Raw genomic sequence first — 24,464 nt, 5'->3', positions numbered from 1 at the left:
TTGGGCCAGCAATACAGACCAAAGATAATCTCAGGCTCATTGCGTGAAAGATGGGGGGGGGGGGTTGACCATTTTCCCCAGCGTTAAGTTGTTGAGCTTTTTTTGGGGGGGTTGTTTACTTTAAGACGGGGATCTATAAATTTTGTTGTTGTTGTTTTTTAAAAAAGTGCCCCTATTTTTCTCAAACATTTTGCCTATTCAGCAAAAATCTGCCCAGACATCATTTTGCAGCCCAATTCCTGGATGTGTCCGGGAAAACCCAGATATATGGCAGCCCTAGATTAGCCTTGGGGTCCCTTGCAACTCTGAAATTCTATGAGTCTATGAATTGGTTATGTAACAATATTTTCAAAGCAACATCTTCTAATTTTATAAACATAGGCAAGAATTCCATTAGGGCAAGCAATGCCTTTTCTTCACTACAACCAGGACATAATAATATTGAAAATAGTGGGATGGGGGATAGACCGCCTGACCAAGAAGTGGGGGGTATAGAATTTGGATCCTCACCAATGAAACAATATTATTTGCATACATACACCCCCCCCCGAGAATCATGGGAAATGTAGTTTACCCTTCAAAGAGCTACAATTCCCAGCAGCCTTAAGTTATAGTTGCCTGAATTCCTTGAGGGGGGAAATGTGGATTGAATGCACTTTTTTTAAAGGTACAGGCTGCAATTCCAACCCTACTTACTTGGGTTAAGTCCTAATCAATTCTAGCTTAACATAATTAATACTAAGCCACAGGTGTGTTTCTGCCCCACAAACTAATCCAACTTTTTAAAGAAATGACAATGCTATAAGATGGGTCCCTTAGCGAGAGAATGCACATATCCGGTATGGCAGGGGAGACAATGTCAAACCCATCCTATATTCACGGCTTAATGTCTCATTCTTTGGAGCTTGGAAAGTGAACTTCTGAATTAGGGCAGTGAAGAAAAGAAAGAGCTCAGTCCTCGCCAACTGCTCTCCCAGACAAACTCGCTTTCCTGGAAGAGAGGGAGAAAAAGACTGTTTCAGTGGAGAGCTTTTGCTACAGTAAACAGCTGCACAGTTTAAAACAACACTGAGAGAACAAATACTTTAAAACAGTATGTTGTTGCAAAATAAAGATAGAAATCAGTCCTTTGTATTCCCTAGTGAAGCAAATGGGAACACTGAACAAATATGATCCTGGTTTTTGAGAATTTGGAATAGATACATTTCAATTAAGATAAATTTCTCTCATATGTAGTTTTGGAGAAAATTTCAATTTCATGTTTATTTTATTAGGAATCTCCCTAATCTGCATATAGCTTATCTAAGGGTGTAGCAAACAGAGTTAGTTGCTCAAGATCCAGATGGAAGTAGGTTTCTGTTCTAGGGCAGCTGAGAAAGGTCCCAGTAAATATTACCTTAAAAAATCCAAACTGCTTGCTTACTGGGTGGAGGGGGGGGAGTATATCAACACCATTTCATGTAACATCCCACCTCCCATGGCAGCCATTTTGTGACATGCACACAGAGCACTTCCTCAAAATCCCAAATGTGACCACTGGTCCCAATAGGGTGGTAACCCCAGCAATACACAAGGCTCTGAGCAACCAAATCACCATCATATTGTCACTGCTGCAGTTCTGATGAGAAGCCCGTGAACTTTTTTACCTGCAGAGAATGGCAAGAACGCTTCCCTTTTCATGAACTGATCATTTTCCAGGAAATGGCCAGGATTAAACTCATTGGGTGTTTCCCACTCATCCTTGTCAAACAGCACAGAGGTCAAATTGGCGAGCATTATGGTTCCCTGGCAAAGGAGAAGCAGAGAAGAAAGTAGATAAAAATGACAAGGCGCTTTCGAGTTTGTAACCTTGAGTTTGTAACCTTGGGTTACAAACACCTTGTGTTACAAATACTTCAGGTTACAGACTCCACTAACATGGAAGTAGTACCTCGGGTTGAGAACTTTACCTCAGGATGAGAACAGAAATCACACAGTAGTGGTGTGGTGGCAGCGGGAGGCCCCATTAGCTAAGGTGGTACCTCAGGTTAAGAACAGTTTCAGGTTAAGAACACACCTTCGGAATGAATTAAGTTCGTAACCAGAGGTACCACTGTATTCTCTTTGAAATTATAGTAGTACTAAGCCTCTATCCCCTGACAGAGCAAGGATATGTTCTGAAAGCAATATTTACTTCTCATTATTAAGTAATTCATCCAATGAAGTCCCACAAAAGTACAGTTCCAATATAGATTTTAAAAGACATTCAAAGTCAGGTTGGGAATCAATATGGTTTCCTCTCAAAGAAAAAGAAGAGAAGATAGTAGATTAAACTGGCAGAGAACTCTTTGTGTTTTTATCTGTGCAACTATCTACAGCAGTACTGAGCCTCCTGGATCTAACCATTCTTGCCTATTGCTTATGCTGGCTCAGGTTGGTAAGAGTTGGACTTGAACAACATCTGGAGGACCTCATGTTGGCCAACCCTCATTTAGAACTCTGGCTTCAAGTTTTTGTATCTTGAAGGAAGAGGAAAGGAAAATAAGAATGGTATACAGTGGTACCTCGGGTTACAGATGCTTCAAGTTACAGACGCTTCAGGTTACAGACTCTGCTAACCCAGAAATAGTACCTCGGGTTAAGAACTTTGCTTCAGGATGAGAACAGAAATCACACGGCAGAGGCGGGAGGCCCCATTAACCTGGTACCTCAGGTTAAGAACAGTTTCAGGTTAAGAACGGACCTGCGGAATGAATTAAGTTCTTAACCCAAGGTACCATTGTATCATCTTAATACTTACTTTGGGAATATGAAACCCAGCGAGTGTAGTGTCCTTAGTTGTCATCCGGGGCAAATTCACAGGCACAATGTTGCTTATTCTTTGAATTTCATGAACAACCGCATTGGTATACGGCATGCTGTCCCTGTCATCCATTGCTGGCTGATGAGACTGGCCAATCACAGAATCTATTTCTGCTTGGACTTTTGCTGCAGAGAAAAGAAAATCTGCTATCAATACAAGGAGAACAGACATAAACCAATATCTGCAAGGAAACTGCATCTTGATGTCCCACCACTGAGTACCCAGTAGATGGTGACAAGGGATAGACCCTCCTGAGTAGCGGTATCTCATTTGTGAAATTCCCTTCAACTGAAAAAGCACACAGGACTTTCACTAGTCAAGTTTCAGCAATGCCTTAAGACTTCATTCTTTTATTGAGGGGAATGTGTGTTTTCTGACGAGTCCACCTGAAGCTGCAGTATTCCGACTGTAATGAAAGGCAAATGAGTCAACTACAGTTCTACCTTGAATTTCTGGGTATATGGCCATGTACAGCAAAGCCCAGCGCAGGGTTGTAGAAGTTGTTTCTGTTCCAGCAGAAAACAGATTCAGTGTTGATTGTAGGAGGCTTTCTTCATGGAAACTGGAAGGGGTATCCTCCTTAAAGTAAAGAAAATGCACCAGGGAGTTCAGCTGTCATTAAAAACACCATCCTACTGACAGCCCCACATGTCAAGAGATCACCAGGGGATTCAGTGACTCTAATCCTGCCTCTAGAGAAAGCTAGAGAGTTCCAGAAAGACATCTACTTCTGCTTCATTGACTATGCAAAAGCCTTTGACTGTGTCGACCACAGCAAACTATGGCAAGTTCTTAAAGAAATAGGAGTGCCTGATCACCTCATCTGTCTCCTGAGAAATCTCTATGTGAGACAAGAAGCTACAGTTAGAACTGGATATGGAACAACTGATTGGTTCAAAATTGGGAAAGGAGTACGGCAAGGCTGTATATTGTCTCCCTGCTTATTTAACTTATATGCAGAATTCATCATGCGAAAGGCTGGGCTAGATGAATCCCAAGTCGGAATTAAGATCGCTGGAAGAAATATCAACAACCTCAGATATGAAGATGACACAACCTTGATGGCAGAAAGTGAGGAGGAATTAAAGAACCTTTTAATGAGGGTGAAAGAGGAGAGCGCAAAATATGGTCTGAAGCTCAACATCAAAAAAACGAAGATCATGGCCACTGGGCCCATCACCTCCTGGCAAATAGAAGGGGAAGAAATGGAGGCAGTGAGAGATTTTACTTTCTTAGGCTCCATGATCACTGCAGATGGTGACAGCAGTCACGAAATTAAAAGACACCTGCTCCTTGGGAGAAAAGCGATGGCAAACCTAGACAGCATCTTAAAAAGCAGAGACATCACCTTACCAACAAAGGTCTGTATAGTTAAAGCCATGGTTTTCCCAGTAGTGATGTATGGAAGTGAGAGCTGGACCATCAAGAAGGCTGATCGCCGAAGAATTGATGCTTTTGAATTATGGTGCTGGAGGAGACTCTTGAGAGTCCCATGAACTGCAAGAAGATCAAACACATCCATTCTTAAGGAAATCAGCCCTGAGTGCTCACTGGAAGGACAGATCATGAAGCTGAGGCTCCAATACTTTGGCCACCTCATGAGAAGAGAAGACTCCCTGGAAAAGACCCTGATGTTGGGAAAGATGGAGGGCACAAGGAGAAGGGGACGACAGAGGACAAGATGGTTGGACAGTGTTCTCGAAGCTACAAACATGAGTCTGACCAAATTGCGGGAGGCAGTGGAAGACAGGCGTGCCTGGCGTGTTCTGGTCCATGGGGTCACGAAGAGTCGCACACGACTAAACGACTAAACAACAACAATCCTGCCTCTAGGAAGGTCCAGTCAAGAGTCCTGTGACTCTCTGATGCTGGCATAAAGTTTGGGTTTGTTCTGGTCAACAATTCCTGGTCTGGGTTTATTCAGGCAACTGAATCCTTTGGTCATGAGATGCCTCCACTGCAGAGATTCTTTTAGTCATGTCAACTGTTTGCTCTCACAAACCACCGACAAGTGGTGAAATCCCAGCAGTGAACAAGTGGGGAGGTGTCTCCCCACAAAATACATGACCTCATATTCTGTGCATGCAGAAATGTATTTTGTCTGAAGTCATAAATTCAACAGAAAGAATATGGTCAGGCACTAAGGACCATTCAGACAAGCCACATGACTAGTTATGATTTTTAATATTGCTTCTCTGCCTTCTACTACTGTTTTGTTATTAAAGATACATACTTTTTTACCTTTTCATCTCTCACCTTGGCCATTTCATTTAGGTAGGCGTCAATGAAGTCTCTGGGTTCAGATGGGTTCCAGTCTTCTTTGTGTTTTTCAATGATTTCTCTCACAAAGGATTTCACCTGCCCCCATTTTTTAAAAAGTGTGTGATGGGGCCCTGGCAAGTGCTTCATGACAGTAGGAAATGCATCGTACAGCTGAGGAAACAAACACTAATATCATATATGTGAAGGAAAAACCCTCTCAAAAAAGCATTCACATCATGTCGTTGTCATGGGAAAGGAGCTAGCAGTAATAAAGGCTGGTGTGCACAGGCTCAAAGATGGCAGACTCTCTTGGGACCAGAGCAAATATTGCACTCACCACTGCTTACGATGGGACCCCATGGCAATGTCTTAACTTCTTGGTTAGAATGTACAGATTGCAAATCAAATGGCATCATTGTGGTTAGTTCTACGAACACAACTTGTAATTCACTGATTGACTTCTCAAGAAGATGATTGCCATCATTTGAAAAAGGCCTTTATCAATGCCTGCTCATGTCATGAATATGTAGAGTTTCCCTTTAATGTTATGCATCTGCATGGGGCTTCCATTCACAGATTAGAACAGGTTTGTGTAGGATCAAGTCACACCCTGTTCACATACACAGCGATTTTATTCAGTCACACATGTGAGAGCCCTCCTATTAGTAATTTCATTCTCTTTTTGCTGCTGGATCTCGTGATCCACTGTTTACATTCCATAGTGATAGGAGTGTGGGAACAGAACTCAGACTCGGACAGAGGAGACGTGTAAAGCTGCTGCTCACACTCAGCCATGTTTGTTATTTTGATATTTTGTAAATAAAGAAGCAATTGTGATGCCAAATACCTACAGCCTCACTTCTTTGCTGATACTCTGCTAATGCTAATAGCATGCCCATAGCTCCACTGGATGTGGGTCACTGGACACCTGCGTATGAGGAATGGATATGCGCATACCTCCAGCCACTTAAAAACACAACCTCTGCTGTAATACACATTACAATACTAAAGTCTTTAGTGCCTTGATAAAAAAAAGCTAGAAGGCAAAGGAATATGGATGAGTCAAGAGACTTGAATGAATAGTAAGGGAGAAAACAGGAATGAGAACATGAAGAAACAGAAGGACCCAAAGCAAATGATTGCACAGTCAGCAAGAATGTGGGAATGTGTCTGGAATCAAAGCAATTCTGTTGAACTCAAAGAAGACCTACCACACTCCAAAAACTTCCCTGAAGGCGGTTTGTCTCCTCAAACAGGTGCAATAAATTATGGAAACGGCTGTCATGGTAATCAAAGCGGTCCCCAAAAGTGATGGAACAGATGATATTTGAAACAGCATTATGAATCTGAAATTGAGGGTCAAATGGCTGCCCTGGAGAGAGAGAGAAAATGGTGCAGAAGGAATTGGGGTGCTTCTAGCTTCCATATAACAAAAACAGAAGGCGGGGAAAGTGGTTGGATGTTGATGAGGCAGGATTTGTTTTAGCTGAAGAAATCATTTCATATTAACATTATATCTTGTAATTTAACCTGGGACACTCAGGACTCTGAGGCCCATTTATATTTATTCTCTATAGGCAATGATTATTCTGCAGTATGGTGATATTGATCTGAGAGGCAGGAGGTCAGGAAAGGGCATTTTTGTAACAATGGCTGTCAAAAAGGATAAGGACCATCCCCATCAGAGACAGTATAGAGACACACTGATATACCAAAAACATTGCACTTCAACCCCTACTCTATTTGTGACGTTGGTTGTAGAAATTATCAAAAATCTGCAGATATCCTCAAAACCCAACCTTTGTTCTTATTCTGTTCTAGTTCAGGGGCTTTTAGCTCCCATGGCAGGTTCCCACACTGAGCTTCACACTAGAACTTTTGTGCACCACAACGAGCCTCTGTGGAGCTTCCTATCAACACCCCCTTTGCCATCACAGGGTCATTCCAGTCCAAGCAGAGCTACATTTGTGTGAAGAAATAATGCCACACAGCTTTGCACCTAGCTGATGTAGTCTTGACCTAGTTCATACAAAGTAGCAACTTAAGGTAAGTATCATAGGTGGGCCACAGGATTGTTGACTCTGGTTCTCACCTTTCTCAGCTTCTATTGCTTCGTTTAAGTAACGGCTTTCCTCCTGTATTCTTTCTTCTAAAGACCTTTTGCCCAAACCAAAGTTTCTGAGTGTTGATAAGGCAAATCGTCTTTGTTGTTTCCAGATGAGACCATTAGAGAAGACCAGTCCTAGATAGGAAGGAGTAATAAGTACGTAGAGCAAGTAAGTAGATTTATCAGTCCTTTTAATTCCAAGATGGACTCCCCTCTGCTTTCCATTATTCTGCTTGGCTGCTCATGACATGTTGGGAAGACTGCAAGGCATTAGAAACTAGCCAATTTGTGCTGGTGGCTTTTATCTGTTTGCTCTGAATTCTGCCGTTTGCTGTTACTGCTGTTTCATTGATGCTTTTTGTGTGTTTCACTGTTTGGGTAGAATTTTTAATACTAATTTTATTTTGTCCTGTTAAACACTGTGGGAACTCTCGAAAGAAAAGCAGCATTAAAAAAATACTGATAGGTGAAGAAGTCATGCAGTTAATATATTTTGTTCCTTTCTCTCCTTAGGCCACTCAGGCATTTTCCCCTCCTGGAATTAACTGGTTTAGATTTAAAATGGGGGTCCCACTCTAGCCCCTTCTGTAATTATTCACACCCTTCCTTTCCTCGTGGTTAATAGATTTATTTTCTTTTTTCTTTTTGTTTCATTTTGCTATGTTAACGTCATTATCCCTCCTTAGGTTGGCTTGTGTACTGTAGTCCTTTTTCCAGGATTTGCCCTATAAGTAGATAAATGACATCTACTTCTGCTTCATTGACTATGCAAAAGCCTTTGACTGTGTCGACCACAGCAAACTATGGCAAGTTCTTAAAGAAATAGGAGTGCCTGATCACCTCATCTGTCTCCTGAGAAATCTCTATGTGGGACAAGAAGCTACAGTTAGAACTGGATATGGAACAACTGATTGGTTCAAAATTGGGAAAGGAGTATGGCAAGGCTGTATATTGTCTCCCTGCTTATTTAACATATTCAGAATTCATCATGCAAAAGGCTGGGCTGGATGAATCCCAAACCGGAATTAAGATCGCTGGAAGAAATATCAACAACCTCAGATATGCAGATGACACAACCTTGATGGCAGAAAGTGAGGAGGAATTAAAGAACCTTTTAATGAGGGTGAAAGAGGAGAGCGCAAAATATGGTCTGAAGCTCAACATCAAAAAAACGAAGATCATGGCCACTGGGCCCATCACCTCCTGGCAAATAGAAGGGGAAGAAATGGAGGTAGAGAGTGATTTTACTTTCTTGGGCTCCATGATCACTGCAGATGGTGACAGCAGCCACGAAATTAAAAGACGCCTGCTCCTTGGGAGAAAAGCGATGGCAAACCTAGACAGCATCTTAAAAAACAGAGACATCACCTTACCAACAAAGGTCCGTGTAGTTAAAGCCATGGTTTTCCCAGTATGGAAAGTGAGAGCTGGACCATCAAGAAGGCTGATCGCCGAAGAATTGACGCTTTTGAATTATGGTGCTGGAGGAGACTCCTGAGAGTCCCATGGACTGCAAGAAGATCAAACGTGTCCATTCTTAAGGAAATCAGCCCTGAGTGCTAACTGGAAGGACAGATCGTGAAGCTGAGGCTCCAATACTTTGGCCACCTCATGAGAAGAGAAGACTCCCTGGAAAAGACCCTGATGCTGGGAAAGATGGAGGGCACAAGGAGAAGGGGACGACAGAGGACAAGATGGTTGGACGGTGTTCTCAAAGCTACAAACATGAATCTGACCAAACTGCGGGAGGCAGTGGAAGACAGGGGTGCCTGGCGTGCTCTGGTCCATGGGGTCATGAAGAGTCGGACACGACTAAACGACTAAACAACAACAACAACAACAGATAAATGACTATGAAGAAGATATTACCTGTTCCTTTCATGTTTAAGCACTAACTATTATTCCATCTCTACTAGTGATGGGACAGAAATTCAGTTCATCTTGAATTTAAATGCAATCTTACTTCAGTCTCACTTGCTGAAACAATGCACAAACTGGAGTGTTACTGATGTGTAAGTGTTTCAAACTGAAGAATGGAAAAATGAAGAACTGATTGAAAGAAAAACTGACAGATTCCTCCATCCATAATAATGCCAGGTTCTTATTTACAAGCTGTTTATCTTCAGTACTCAATACTGAATGGTGAGTTCAGTTAATCTAAACAGTTTAGTAGGTATACTTTTATGACACATCTTACTACTAGTAGTTTAAAGATGCAAGGAATGAAAATGAAGATTAAGGAAAGATCTAACAATGAGGCCTGAATATTTAAACTTGAGGAATAATCTAAAAGGTTCCCCAATCAATGCAGACCATTAAAAATAAAAAATAAAAAGGAATTATTTAATTATCTAAATAATTGACAACATTAAAAGAAACTTACCAGATGTCCCAAATATTTCCTGGGTAGTAGGACTACTTGGTCGATCTACAAAGTTTTCACCCTGATGGACAAGAGCCTCTTTCACCAGATGCAATCCATTCACAAACACAAACCTCATGCTTCCAACCTGAAGACTGTAGACATTGCCATATTTTTCTATAAGCTGAATGGAGATTGAGGAAGAATGTAAGAAATGATAGTTTTCTTGCTTTATTGTTTGGCGCCCAGCCACGCTTCCCCTGCGAGCCTCTCCAGCTTCTGTTTACACAGTGTGGCTTCGGAGCGGTCGTAAAGCAATTAGCAGAATTACACAGCGCCTGTGTGTCGAAAGGGCAGTAAATCAGTCCAGACGGTTCTTCTGTCCTTATATCTCTTTATTGGAAACAAAATAGCGCATTTACAATCCACAACAGCCATCCGTGTTAAGCTGCATTTTCTCTGCCTCCTCTCTCTCCTTGCAGCGGCTGAACTGAATGCTTTCGATTTCCACTCAGTTCACAACATTCCAAGCTGCTTTCGTCAAGTCCTGGCTTACTTCCCTTGTAAGCCCGTCCCCTCAAGCACGAGGCATAGAAGGTTAACCCTTCACTACACCCAACAATCCTCATTATATATTATATATTATATATTATATATTATATATTATATATTAATTTGTCTGCTTGGTGCTTCTTGAATGCCTGTATGGAAGAAGGGAACTTTGATTGCCATCAAATACAGTGGTGCCTCGCAAGACGAAAAGAATCCGTTCCGCGAGTCTCTTCGTCTTGCGGTTTTTTCGTCTTGCGAAGCAAGCCCATTAGCGGCTTAGCGGATTAGCGCTATTAGCGGCTTAGCGGGCTTAGCGGATCAGCTGCTTAGCGGATCAGCTGTTAAGCGGCTTAGCGGATCAGCTGTTAAGCGGCTTAGCGGCTTAGCGGATCAGCTGATAAGCGGCTTAGCGGCTTGGGAAAAGGGGGGGGGAGGAAAAAAACCCCGCAGGAACTCGCAAGACATTTTCGTCTTGCGAAGCAAGCCCATAGGAAATTCATTTTGCGAAGCACCTCCAAAACGGAAAACCCTTTCGTCTAGCGGGTTTTCCGTCTTGCGAGGCATTCGTCTTGCGGGGCACCACTGTATATCGGGGACATCAGAAATGCCAAAATGGTTTCCAGGGTCTGTACATGGACAGGCCCCCTCCATCCTCCACCTGCAATGTATTCACAAGAGTTGCTGCTTATTTGCATGTAGTAACTTTGCCTAGACTACCACACAGAGTTGTTGCAAAGATAAAAGTGTGGAAGGTAGGACAAGGAGCAACAAAACATACAAACACACACAAAAAATACTCTGCCAACCACGGGAAGTGAAAGGCAGTTGTAAGACCCAGATTTGTTACAAATAACTGTAGAATAAAATAGATCCTCAAAGTTCAGAGGCAAAACACTTCTGGATACCATATTCTGGGAACAAACAAAAAGAAAGAAAGGCATTTTTCTTGGTGCCCCACATATGGCCTCCTTGCAGACATCAGGCTGACCTCTCTCAGAATCAGGATGCTAAACCTGGAAGCATCTCAACCTGCTTCTCCAGCCAGGGTCTTACACTCCTTTCCAGTGCAATGTAGGGGCATATTTTGGTAGTATGGCACCCTGAGAGTGACCAAAATCTGGCACACATAAATGGATCTTCACAATGATCGATCCTCTCAATTCTTTGCCCACTTGGCTCAGTGCCCTATGCCAGGGAACCACTTGCACCACCCCAAATCTTGCACAGCAGTGTAGTATTTAATTCATGCCATAGGTTTTTCCTTCATCCTTACCTTTTGTAATGAAATGTGAGGCTTCTTGAAATCCACATGTAGCATATTACCCAGCAAAGGAAGAGGCATGGGCCCTGGGGGGTAATTCCTTGGGCGAATATTTCTCTTGTAATCAGCAAGAAGTAGAAATGTAGCCAGAAACACCAGAACGACCTGCAGGGACAAGGCCTCCCAGAGGACAGAGAGCAGCTGCAGCAGCATCTTCAAACCCACCTAGGTGTTCCTTTTGCAGATTGGTCTGCTGAGGGAAACCCGAATCTGATACCACTAGAGCAGCCACACCTGTGTTCTTGGCTAATGCGCCTGTAGGAAATGAGAACAAAGTCTGCCTATATTACTGTACATCATGCCCATAAAGAGGCAGGAAATGACCTAATGAATGATTCCACCAAGCAGGAAAAAGAGAGTGGGGAAGAGCAGCAATCGGAATTAAGATATTTCCTTCCTATTTTCACTTCTTTGGAACAGCAAAGGTTAATTTCCTTCATGACATTTCCAAGAAGGGTTTTCTCCCCGTGCAAATCAAAGCACTGTCAATAAAGAAAATAAAAACTTACACTAAGCAGGATGCCTTCTGCTCCTGAAAGGTTTGGATCTGGGGTAGTTTCAGCAACTCTGACCTCTGGCTAAGGAGGCCAGAGGAGTCTATCTGCTCGCCTTCTGTTCAATATTGCATAGATTATATTTTGTTTTGGCAACAGTATGACTAGACCTGGGACTGGGAACCAGCACCTCTCCTGATATTTTCGGTCTCCAACTCCCAGCAGCCCCAGTGTTCCACGGACGTTCCACGGACCCCTGACAGTTGCTGATTGATGGCTGCATAGTGAACGCGGATTCCTGATATTTTTGGTCTCCAACTCCCAGCAGCCCCAGCCAGTATGGCCAATAGACAGGGATGATGGGAGAAGGATCATTCAGAGGGCCAGAGCCCTCTAGTACTAGGCAGTTTTAGCCAGCAGCAGACCATGCAGAAGGGAAGAAATTGATGCAATGCAAATGCATTGCCAAGAGCACCAGATTGGCTCCGTCACTGCAGTGTTGCTTCTCTCCCTCCCATAAGCAGAAGCAACTCAGCTCTTGTGAGTTCCATTGAGCGCTACCATATCATGTAGTACTAGTCTTAGCCAGGGCTTTTTTTCCCCAGCCAGAACTCACCAGAACTCAGTTCCGGCACCTTTCATACAGAGGTGTAGGAAGGTCAGGTGGTACCTGGTGCGGAACATTTCTTGTCAACCCCCCCATTGATTGATTGATTGATTGATTTTTGCCTGCAGAAATGCTTTTATGTTATTTCATGTTTTCTTACAAAGGAATGTGGATTCTGAGCCTCTGATAACAAGTAGGCGACTATGGACAGATACTTATATCTACAGGATGTATTGTGTTATTTTATTTATATTTATTGTTTATTTATTTAATAAAATTTATTTTAAAAAACATTCAAAGCAGTTTACCAAAACAAAAAACCACCACAGCAGTAAAATCAAGAAAAATTAACAATCCTACTTTAAAACATACAAAAGCTAAAATATCAAGATTAAAATTACTTCAACTTCCTAAGCATCTAGGTATGCTTGCCTAAAGAATAATGCTTTTAGCAGGTGGCCGAAAAAAGTCTAGCAAAGGCATGTGCTTTGCTGAAATTTCAGACTTCACGACACAGGAAAACGGCCAAGTAAACAGCTATTTTTGTGGAGGAGGGTCAAGATATTAATTGACATGCATGAAATTTCATATGGAGCTATATAATCCCTATTGTAGTAAGACAGGACCTTTGGAGCAGGCATTTTTTTTTTAAAAAAAAGTTTTTTATGAACTGCCCTAGTAGGGCAGTAATTGTTCCTTGATCATTTGTCACCCCCCTCCATGATGGCACCTGGGGTGACCTGCCCCCTGCCCCCCTTCCTATGCCCCTGCTTTCATGTGGGCCCCATTGCCATTATAAGAGAACAAGGGAGGTGCTGATGGTGAGTTCTGGCACTTCCTTTTTCTAGAAAAATAGCACTGGTCTTAATTTTGGTCCTGCATCTTTAATACAAGAATGTGCATACTGTACTTATAATCATCAGATGGACATGTGGAATGGTGCCCATAATGGAGTTGAGGGGCAAGGAGCCCTTAATTGTTATGCCCCTAGGTGTCTTGGTATGCAATGCGGGTGAGAAATGGAGGACAAATGGCTGCAAACTACAAAAGCATGGACTTCTGCTGGGGGAGGTCACCCAGTCACTAAAATGTTGCTGTGGAAACCAGAGGCCCTAATCTGTTTGGGCCCAGAGGCACTTCTGAAACTATTTAGGACACCACAAAATAGCTATTTCACAGAAAAAATAATAGTGAAGCTCAGAAATACTTCTTCTCAGAGCAAAGCAAACCACTTACACCCACGCAAAGCAAATAAACCAGACCCTAAAAGCAATAATAATAATAATAATAATAATAATAATAATAATAATAATAATAAGGAAATCCCCACTTCCAACCAAACAACATCAGAGGCTTGTACAAGAACTTTGTTGGGGGGCCCATATGTCGATTAACTTCAGGTGCATTGTTTATATAAGCTGTAAACCATATACACTGATAGGTCCTTTAAATTTTGAATAGTCTGTTGCCAAAGGGTTGATGGTTATTGTCAGGGAATCAGGAGCAGGAGCACTGGGGAGAGAGGATTGGGAGAGCGAAGGGGAAGAATCTGAGGGCAGCGTAGGGGAGTATGACAGTGGCCCGAGAGATTCCATGAGCTTCTCCAGCGAATCAGAAGATTCCCAGAAGGGGGCGCCGATGGTCAGGGCAAGGGGGGTCCCAGGGGGGACGCACCAGAAACAAGGAGCCAGAGGGGAACCCCAAAGCAGCAGTGGAGGATCGGGACCAGTTTCCCCACCAGAGCATAGTGGGGGGGAGGAGTCACATGTGTCAGGGCCAGCGTCTCCTCCAGAGAGGGAGTCAGGGCTGACCACGCCTCCATCGGAGAGTGGGGGAACGGAAGGGAGGTCAGTTGCAGCTAGCCCCCCCGAAGGGGGAAGCAGTGGCAGCAGCAGTGAAACGGTCAGGAGGAAAGCTGCTGGCTGGGCGCGCGCGCCAAGTTCAAATGTGCAGGCGCGCGGAACAGCAGGAGACCCGGATGGGGAACCAGCTCCTAAAGCCCGCCGGAGGGAGGGAGAAGGCTCAGGGGAATCAGCGGGAGAAGAGGCTAGAAAGGGCGGAACCCCGGCGGGCAGGCGGACCCAGAGGAGGAAGGAGCAGCGGAGAAGGTGGAGCAAGGCTAGGATCTTAAATTGGTGTCAGGGGGGAGGAGACTCAGACGGAGCATCAGTGGTCTGACACTTTAGACGTGGGGCTGCGCGCTGCGGCTCTGGAAGTGAAACTGAACTTCAATAAAGACTTTTATACTTAACAACGAAGCAGCGTTGGTCCTTTGTGAGCTGGGACCTAGGGCAGCCCTGACAGTTATGATCGTGTAAACATGTTGTCAATGGGATTTTTAATCTACTTTCCTGATCAGTTAGTTCCAAGGAGGAAATTAAATCTTTTGATTATACAAGAAAAGTAAAACTTTTTAAAAAAACATATACAGTAGATCTTCATTGAGTCGTTATGCTATATGATATCAAGGTCATTACTCAACCATAAGATATTACTACAAATAAACAAACTACCAAAAAAGATAATCCAGATCATAGCATGGTAAGATACGAAACACAACAACAGAGTTAATATAAACAAAAGCAGCACTTGAATATTTAGTTGTCTTCCTCTTCTGTTACGTTCTTGCAAAATTTCTGGAAAACAATTTAAATATTTCCCTTTGGACGTCAGGATATCTACACTGATTTATATATTGTTGAAAGTATCCAGCTATGCCCTGTCCATCTTTATGCTCAAACAAAAGGAAACACAATGGTGGACTTCCGCTTTTACCACAGCTGCAACAGTGTGAGCTCTGACTGCAGTAAGCAGGTCAGGGCATACACCGGTACTGTGAGGGGCAACATTTGGCTAAACGACCCCTGAAAAGGCTTGGAAGGAAGCTCAAGTTAAAAGGAACTTCGGCAGTGTCTTTTTGGAGTCCCGGCACCCCTCACCAAAAGGGGGAAAAAACTGCTGAGGTGGGGGAGAATCCAGGCAGATAATTTAAACTCTTTCTACTAACTTTATAATTTTTTAACTAACAAAGAATGAAATTCAAATTGTTATCTTGGAACGTAAATGGTCTAAACAAAAGGAGGAAGAGGCAGAAAATAGAACGTATCTTAGAGAGGCAGAAGTGGGACCTTGCTTGTTTACAAGAAACCCACATCAATACTAAGCATAAAAGATTATTGGTAAAACCAAAGTTAGGGGAAGAATTCATCGCATCTGATGTAAGAAAAAAGAGGGGGGTTGTAATGTATGTTAAAAGCAAATACGAACCAAAATTGTTATATGAAGATAAAGAGGGGAGGATTGTAATAGTCAAAATATCACTAGAGGGGGAACCAATTGTGGTAGCGGGAATCTATGGATCAAATAAAAGAAAATCAGAATTCTATGTTAAAGTAGGATCACTATTAATGAAATATATAGATATGAAAATTATTTTGTTAGGGGATTTAAATGGAGTAATGGAACCAGAATTGGATAGATTGCAGAAGAAGAGGGGGGGAATGAAGGGAAGCTGCCAAAAAGCTTTGTGGAAATGGTAAAGATTTTTGATTTAGTGGATATATGGAGATATAAATATCCTGTCGAAAAGGAGTTCACATATTTCTCAGAACCAAAAAATTTGTACAGTCGAATCGATAGTATATGCATTACTAAGGATATGACAATTGAAGCAGAGAATGCTGAAATATTACCAAAAACTCTTACAGATCACAATCCAGTATCATTAACTCTTAAAGGGAAAGAGGAGAAAAGGGAAAAAAAGGTGGAGAATGAATGTTTTCTTATTAAAAAACCAAAAAGTAATACAAGGAGCCAGAAAGTTGATGAAAGAATATTTTGAAAACAATTGGAGGAAAGGGACAGATGTTAAAACAGTGTGGGATGCTGGGAAGGCAGTTATTAGGGGATATTTCATACAACAAAACTCAATAGCATATAAGAATAAAGAAAAAAAGAAAAGGGAGCTTTTAGAAGAAATTAAAAGGAAGGAAAAATTGGCCTATGCAAGCAAAAATAAAGAGAGATTAAATTAGGAAATTAAATTACTGAGAGTAGAATATAATAAAATTATAGAACAGGAGGTAGAACAACAAATCAAATTTTAGAAATATAAAAATTTTGAATGGGCAAATAAACCAGGCAAGATCCTTGCCTGGCAATTAAAAAAACAAAGAAATGAAAAATTAATAAATAAAATAAAAGTAGAAGAGAGGACAATAAGGGATATGACACAAATTAAAAAAGAATTTGAAAAATATTACAAAAAATTATATCAAAAAGATGAAGTGCCAATAGAAGAAATAGAGGAATATATAAAGAAAAATAAATTAATAGAGATAGCAGAAGAAGACCATAAATTATTAAATGAACCAATATCAACCGTAGAAATTAAGGAATCAATTCAAAAATTAAAAATAGGGAAATCCCCAGGTCCAGATGGCATACCAGCTGAATACTACAAAGAAATGTTAAATGAATTAATCGACCCACTAAAAGAAGTAATAGAGGAAGTGGTAGAGAAGGGGAATATTCCAGACTCTTGGACTCAAGCGTATATAACGCTCCTGCCAAAACAAGGTACGGACTTGGAATCTGTCTCAAATTATAGACCCATATCATTGTTAAATGTGGATTATAAAATTTATGCAGGATTATTGGCTAACAGGTTGAAAAAAATTATAGGAAAAATAGTACGTAAAAACCAGGCTGGATTTGTGGAAGGTAGACAAATAAAGGATAATATTAGAAATATAATAGACATAATGGAATATCTACAAGTAAGAAGAGATAAACAAGCAGCCCTGATTTCAATCGATGCAGAGAAGGCTTTCGATAAAATCTCATGGGAATTTATGAAAAAACTATTAAAAGAATTGTGTCTAGGTGAAAAATTCCAAAAAGGTATAAATGCAATATGTAACCAACAGAAAGCAAAAAATTATTATTAATGGAGAGTTTGGAGAAGAAATCAATATCTTTAAAGGTACAAGACAAGGATGCCCCCTATCCCCAATGTTACTTATAATAGTATTAGAGGTTCTATTAAAGAAAATAAGGCAGGACAACCAAATAAGAGGAATAGCAGTTGGTGGAAAAAGATATAAGTTAAGAGCCTTTGCAGATGATGTTATGATCACAACAGAAAATCCCCTACAATGTACACCTAGAATATTGGAATGCATAAACGAATATGGCAGATTAGCAGGATTGAAATTAAACTATGGGAAAACCAAAATGTTAGTGAAAAATATGGAAGAAAAGATAAAGTGAAATTACAAGAAATTACAGGATTGGAAATCAAAAAGAATATAAGGTATCTTGGAATAAATTTAACAACAAACACTATAGATTTAAGTAATGAGAACTATGGGAAAACATGGAATGAAATAAAAAATGATTTGCAAGTATGGGGGAAATTAAATCTTTTCTTACTAGGGAAAATATCGATAATAAAGATGAACATATTACCAAGGATGATGTTTTTATTTCAAAGTATCCCAATACTAGGAGGAGATAAATGTTTTAATAATTGGAAAAGAGATTTGGCTAAATTCGTATGGTCAGGGAAAAAGCCAAGAATAAAACACAAAATAATGATAGATAAGAAGGAGAGAGGAGGATTTGGTCTCCCTGACATGGAGTTATATCATGATGCGGTGGGTCTGACCTGGCTAAAAGAATGGATCAAATTAGATGATTCGGATGTATTGGATTTAGAGGGAGTAGAGACGAGATTTGGATGGCATGCCTATCTAATAGATGAAAAAGTTAAAGTACATAAAGGCTTCCTAGGGCAGATAGTCAGAAAGTCTATATATAAAATATGGGAGAAATATAAAAGACTCCTAGAACCGAAAACTCCCTGGTGGGCATCGCCGGCAGAAATTGTCGCAGTGAAAAAATTAAATATGAAAGAAAATTGGGCTACCTACAAAATGGTATTAAAGGAAGAAAACGGAGAATTGGAATTAAAGGATTATACAGAAATTAAAGCTCATATTAGTGATTGGTTCCAATATATTCAAATTAAGTATAGATTAGCGAAAGACAAAAAGTTAGGGTTTGAAAAAGAAATATCAAAATTTGATAAATACTTAATACAAGAAAAATCAAAAAATATATCTAAATTGTATAATCCGATCTTAGAGTGGGAAACAAAGGATGAATTGGTTAAAGTATCAATGATTAAATGGGCGCAAGATATTGGGAAAAATATTATGTTTGAACAATGGGAAAAATTGTGGAAAGAAGATATGAAATTCACCATGTGTTATATACTGAAAGAAAATTACCTTAAAATGCAACATAGATGGTATTTAACACCTGAAAGAATAGCAAAAATGAATAAGAACTGTAGCGATGTCTGCTGGTGATGCAATACTGGAAAAGGTACTATGATCCATATATGGCGGAATTGTTTAAACATAAAACAATTTTGGGAAACAATATATAATGAAATGGGGAAAAAAAATATTTAGATATTCATTTAGGAAAACACCAGAAGGTTTTTTATTGGGAATAGTACCAGGAAGCCTAAAGGAAGACGACAAGACCTTATATTTATATGCAACGGTAGCCGCAAAGCTATTGATTGCGAAAAATTGGAAAAGTAATATTGTACCGACAAAAATAGAGTGGCTTGCCAAATTATTGGAGTACTACAATATATCCAAAGCAATGGGAGAAATTGGAAGGATCTCAAAAGAGAAGATAGATAGGGACTGGAAGGTGTTTGAAAGATACTTGCAAAATCATATCGAAAAATCAGAACTCCTATTAGACTAAACAAGTTCCATTTCAAATACCGAAATACTAAATAAGATGGATAACAATGTGTAATAGAAAAAGAAGTGTGAAATTAGGTTAAAGGTGTGTGAAAGAAAGTAATGGAAGTGGAAAGAAATTGTAATTGAGTAGATTGGAAGTCTAACACAAGGGTGGGGTGAGGGGTGGTGGATGGTGATGGGAAAAGGAATTATTTGTGGGATTGAGTGTAGGTATGTTTGAACACTTTTAAGGATTGTATGAAATGTATGTTTGTATGCTTGTATATTTGAACATATGTGTATAACAAAACAAAAAAAATTTAAAAAAAGGAAACACAATGGTCACAATTTGATCTCTTTTCTGTCCTCCCCACCACCACCACCAATACCTATAGCTTATCAGGGAGTTTCTCCCAGAAGGCTATATGCTAGAATATATCATACTAATAATTCAGTTCAGTTCAGGTGCAATTGTTCCAGATTTTCGTTATTGTCCACCTAGTCACAGGAAGATAAACAGTAAGAACATTGTTCTTTAAAACCCGATTTGAATCACGACAGGTTCAATAGTGCCAAGCTTGGGGTAAGCAGTAAATCCTGTTGCATTATTCTAGAATTTTTTATAAACATCTTCTCCCCCAAAGCATTGGACATCCCAAACAATTCCACAAATGTATTCATGGAAATCTGTCAGGGAACTGCCATCAGTGCCGGAGGGAGAGAGCAAAAGCCAGAGGGATTATAGAGAGCGTCCAGGGATCGGGAGAAGCAGCTCATCTGATGGGGAAGAGAATCAGCATAGCACCAGTGGAGAGGGGGTGCAGGAGCCGGCAGTGGCGAGGCGGTCCCATGACTCCTTGCCTGGGACAAGCGGGGAGGGAAAGGGTCCTCCGCTGCCCTCACCCACTTTGCGCAGAAGGCTTTCGCACAGAGAGGGAAGGCGGAGACTGGGTGTCAAAGAGCTTCTTTACTGGAAGAAGTTTAAGAAACGCCCACTCACGGATCCTGCCAGCGACTGAGTCAGCCACGGGTGAGTGGTGCTCCGGACAGATAAAGTTTACTTTGGCAGCCCAGCCAGGTGTTTGCAACCAGCCAGGGAGATATTTGCCTGCTTGCGCATGAGCAACCCCTATAAAACATTACAATATCACTTTACAAACTCAGTTTTCACCTTGTTATTGACTTTGTTTATTCAATCAGAACAGAAATGCATTTGAAAAACAATAAAACCTATGGAATATTCACCGTCCACAATCCAGCTCAGAGTTGTATGGTTAACCCACCAATATTACTATATGTATATGCACATTTAGGGACGCGGGCGGCGCTGTGGGTTAAACAACAAAGCCTAGGACTTGCCGATCAGAAGGTCAGTGGTTCGAATCCCCGCAACGGGGTGAGCTCCCGTTGCTCGGTCCCTGCTCCTGCCAACCTAGCAGTTTGAAAGCACATCAAAGTGCAAGTAGATAAATAGGTACCGCTCCCGCAGGAAGGTAAACGGCGTTTCCGTGCGCTGCTCTGGTTCGCCAGAAGCGGCTTAGTCATGCAGGCCACAAGACCCGGAAGCTGTACACCAGCACCCTCGGCCAATAAAGCGAGATGAGCACCGCAACCCGAGTCGGTCACGACTGGACCTAATCGTCAGGGGTCCCTTTACCTTTATAAGCACATTTAAACACTGCCTTGAGAGTGGGGCCAACAATACAGAACAGCAAGAACTGGTTATGTAACAAGGGAGAGTTCTTGTATGTTCATTAAGATGCATTGATGCAGCTAACATATTTAGCTCTTTGCATGATCGCAATGAACAAAATGTGCCTTGTAACACTTTCTAATTTTGTAAACATAGGCAGGAATTCCATTAGAGCTAGATCTTGAGTTGTGAGCACACCCTTTTCTATAAACAAACCGATGCCTTTTTTCCACTGCAGCCAGAACAAGCTTGTGTTCTGTCAGACCCAGAAGCTCCTAAGGATCCACAGTTGTTGTTTTCAATTGATTTTTATTGACATTTTCTCGGAAAAAGTAAGAAATGCATAATAACAAACAAAACATGTGTAACAAAACTTGGCTAGGAACTTAGTCCTGGTACTACTGGCTGATGCATATAAGACAAGAAGAGGTAAGGTGTAGAAAGAACAATCTGGAAAAGCAAGATCTAAAGATCAAAAGTGTTTAGGTATAACACAAGTGCATAATGGACATTGAAGATCTGTGGGGAGGACTGCTCCCTGTTGCCAGGAAACAAATTCAACAGATGGAAATCCTGCAGCAACATGACTTACCAGCTGCTCTCTTCAGTGACAGGAACCAGTTAGAGCTGCACAGGAAGACCTATTCAGTAGGCTCTTTAGAAGAGAGCCAGAGGAAGCCCACAGTGTCTTGGGACCCTGGCCTTGATTCTGACCTTCCTTTACAAAGGGTGAAAGCAAGCTATTTGTTCCCTCTCCTGAGAGGGGAGAGAGAGAAACAAGCAAGACCTTTTTCCCTGTTTTGAGCCAATGAGCAAACTGCAAGTTTTGGACACAAGCTGATAGAAACGCCCCAGGGTCCTAAAGACCTTCTGATTCCTGCTTTTCTATCCAGCTTCTTGTCTTGCTGTTCACTTTTCATAGCAGCTGGGAAGCATCTGGCACAGGTATTCCCTTGAAGTTATTTTGTGCAAATAGTGGGTGGGTGGGTGGCAAAAGCAAAGTGTTCTGCTTAAGTCCAGGCACTCAAAGCAAATTCTAAGTACAATGTACACATCTTTACTCAGATGTAATTCTCATAATGTTTAATGGGGCTTTGTCTCAGGTAAATCAAATTGGGTATAGGATTATAGTAGTCAGGGTAGATTAAGAACAGTTGAAGCATCATAACTGTACATTGGTACCTCAGGTTAAGTACTTAATTCGTTCTGGAGGTCCGTACTTAACTTGAAACTGTTCTTAACCTGAAGCACCACTTTAGCTAATGGAGCCTCCTGCTGCTGCTGCACCGCCGGAGCACAATTTCTGTTCTTATCCTGAAGCAAAGTTCTTAACCTGAAGCACTATTTCTGGGTTAGTGGAGTCTTTAACCTGAAGCGTATGTAACCTGAGGTACCACTGTACTAAATAGTGCTGCTCCTTTGTTCTCCCTCCTTCCTCCCAATCAAATGAAACTTCCCTGCCTGGTTACTCAGAAGTAAGTCCCAATGTACTCAATGAGGAGGACTCTCAGGTAATGTGTATAGGCTTACAGGCTCCATCTTAAGGGGGCATAGGTTCATTTACAGTCTGTTTTAGCTATGCGCTGCTGCCGTTGCATTCCTATGGTGTCATTCTTGGTTTTTTATTGTTTACTTTTGTTTTTAGGATTTACATAGACACCAATGCTGTATTTACAAATTATTGGGGGTTAGATGGAAATGCTGAACTATAACTGGCAGCTATAAAATTGTTATTACATAAAATAATTTTCAAAATAATGGGGTGGGGGAGAGACCCCCGTACCAAGGACAGGGAATGGGGACTCTGGAGCCTCATCAATGGATCATTATGATCTGCATACAAAATCACCTGAAATGTGATTTCCCGGGAAATGTTGCTCTCTCAGGGGTAAACTACAACTCCCAAAATAACTACAGTTCCCCAGATTCATTGAGGGGGCAAGTCTGTTTTGAATGTGCTTTAAAGATACATGCTGCAATCCCAACCCTACTTACCTGGGTTAAGCCCTAATGAATTCTGGCTAAACATAATTAGGATTATGAGGTAAAATTAGGATTTGGAGGTAAAATTGGTAATGATATATTGGGCTAAAGATATTGGACATAGCTTACAGTTAGAAGATTGGGAGAGGTTATGGAATGAAGGTATTACCGTATTTTTCGCCCTATACGGCGCACTGGCCCATAGGACGCACCTCGTTTTTTTTGGGGGGGGGAAATGAATAAAAATAATTTATTCCCCCCCAGCCCCCAAAACAGGCTGCTATCCGCAAGCCTTGCGAGCCCGGCGGGACCTCCCACCGCGCGCGCAGGGCTTGCGGACATCTGCCCGAAGCAGATTCACCACAGATGGTACTTAACTCCTGACAGACCGTCAAAAATAAATAAAAGGAACAACGACAAATGTTGGAAATGTAACAGAACAAAAGGTACGTTATACCACATGTGGTGGACTTGCCCAAAGATTAAAACCTTTTGGGACATGATCCATGACGAAATAAAAAAATTGATAAGGACATCACACACACAAAAAGGCAGAGGCATATTTATTAGGAATCCTAGATAAAGATATCCCCAAAGATAAAATTAACTTATTTCTATACGCGACAACAGCGGCAAGAATTTTGATTGCTAGCTATTGGAAAGAGGAAAGCATCCCAACAAAAAGAGAATGGTTGGGGAAACTTTGCGAGTACCTGGAATTAGCAAAATTGACAGATATAATAAGGAGAAAATCCAAAACTATGGTTATGAAGCAATGGGAGTGCTTAAATGATTATTTACAAAACCAGGGCTCAACTACAAAAATCTGGTTGTGTTTAGAATAATCTTGTGCGTAATATAAAAAAATACAAAGTGAGACATTAAGGAAATCCAAAGGGAAAATATGAAAAACAGAGGCTCTGAAGAACGGATTATTAAAAACGCGTGAGGTAAACGGTGGAAGTCTTTTTCTTTTTTTCTTTTTCTTTTCTTTTTTCTGTTTTTTTTCTTCAAAAGAAACAATTTATTTGAGGTGGATAGGGACAAGATGAAATTATACAATTGAATATAAAGGTAGATGGGAGACGGCTATGTATTGTGAGTGCTTATCTACTTTTGAAAATTTTCACATATGATTTTTTCTTTTACTTCTTTGTTCTTTCTTTGTTCTTTTTTCTGATACCTTATTCGTCATTTCAATGTGTTATCATGAATAGCATTTTATAGAGGTATAAATAACTGTAAATATGAAAAAAAGACAAAATATTCTCTAATTCTTTTTCCTTGGTTAGATGTATTTTCTTTTTCTTTTGTATTTTCTTTTGTTGTAAATATGTATGTTTTTTAATTTGTACTGAATAAAAATCTATTAAAAAAAAGAACCCGCCAAAAAAACAAACCAATAAAAATCATTTTAAAAAAAACATAATTAGGATTAAGCCTCAGGTGTGCTTCTATCCCACAAACTAATAAT

At 40.9% G+C, this 24,464-nt stretch overlaps 1 protein-coding gene across 4 annotated transcripts; it reads right to left on the bottom strand.

Annotated features, from left to right (window-relative positions):
• Positions 1-134: 134 nt before the first annotated feature.
• On the bottom strand, positions 135-22,027 carry LOC128410872 (cytochrome P450 2J2-like). 4 transcript variants are annotated; one of them, XM_053382648.1, is made up of 10 exons: positions 21,600-22,027; positions 11,399-11,701; positions 9,595-9,757; positions 7,197-7,346; positions 6,316-6,476; positions 5,084-5,275; positions 3,286-3,421; positions 2,780-2,967; positions 1,647-1,785; positions 135-991 (listed from the first exon to the last, which is right to left on the bottom strand). In XM_053382648.1, the coding sequence occupies exons 2-10, from the start codon at positions 11,597-11,599 to the stop codon at positions 816-818; spliced, it is 1,506 nt and encodes a 501-aa protein (XP_053238623.1). In that variant the 5' UTR covers positions 11,600-11,701; positions 21,600-22,027; the 3' UTR covers positions 135-815. The 4 variants fall into 4 exon arrangements, with proteins under 4 accessions (XP_053238623.1, XP_053238624.1, XP_053238625.1 ...); XM_053382649.1 differs by having other exon boundaries at positions 5,099-5,275; positions 21,600-22,026; XM_053382650.1 differs by having other exon boundaries at positions 11,612-11,701; positions 21,600-22,026.
• Positions 22,028-24,464: the final 2,437 nt, after the last annotated feature.

The sequence above is a fragment of the Podarcis raffonei genome, chromosome 3, assembly GCF_027172205.1.
Source record: "Podarcis raffonei isolate rPodRaf1 chromosome 3, rPodRaf1.pri, whole genome shotgun sequence".
NCBI classification, from domain to species: domain Eukaryota; kingdom Metazoa; phylum Chordata; class Lepidosauria; order Squamata; family Lacertidae; genus Podarcis; species Podarcis raffonei.
The sequence above is the reverse complement of the archived record's forward strand: the minus strand, read 5'-3'. Positions and strand labels throughout refer to the sequence as shown.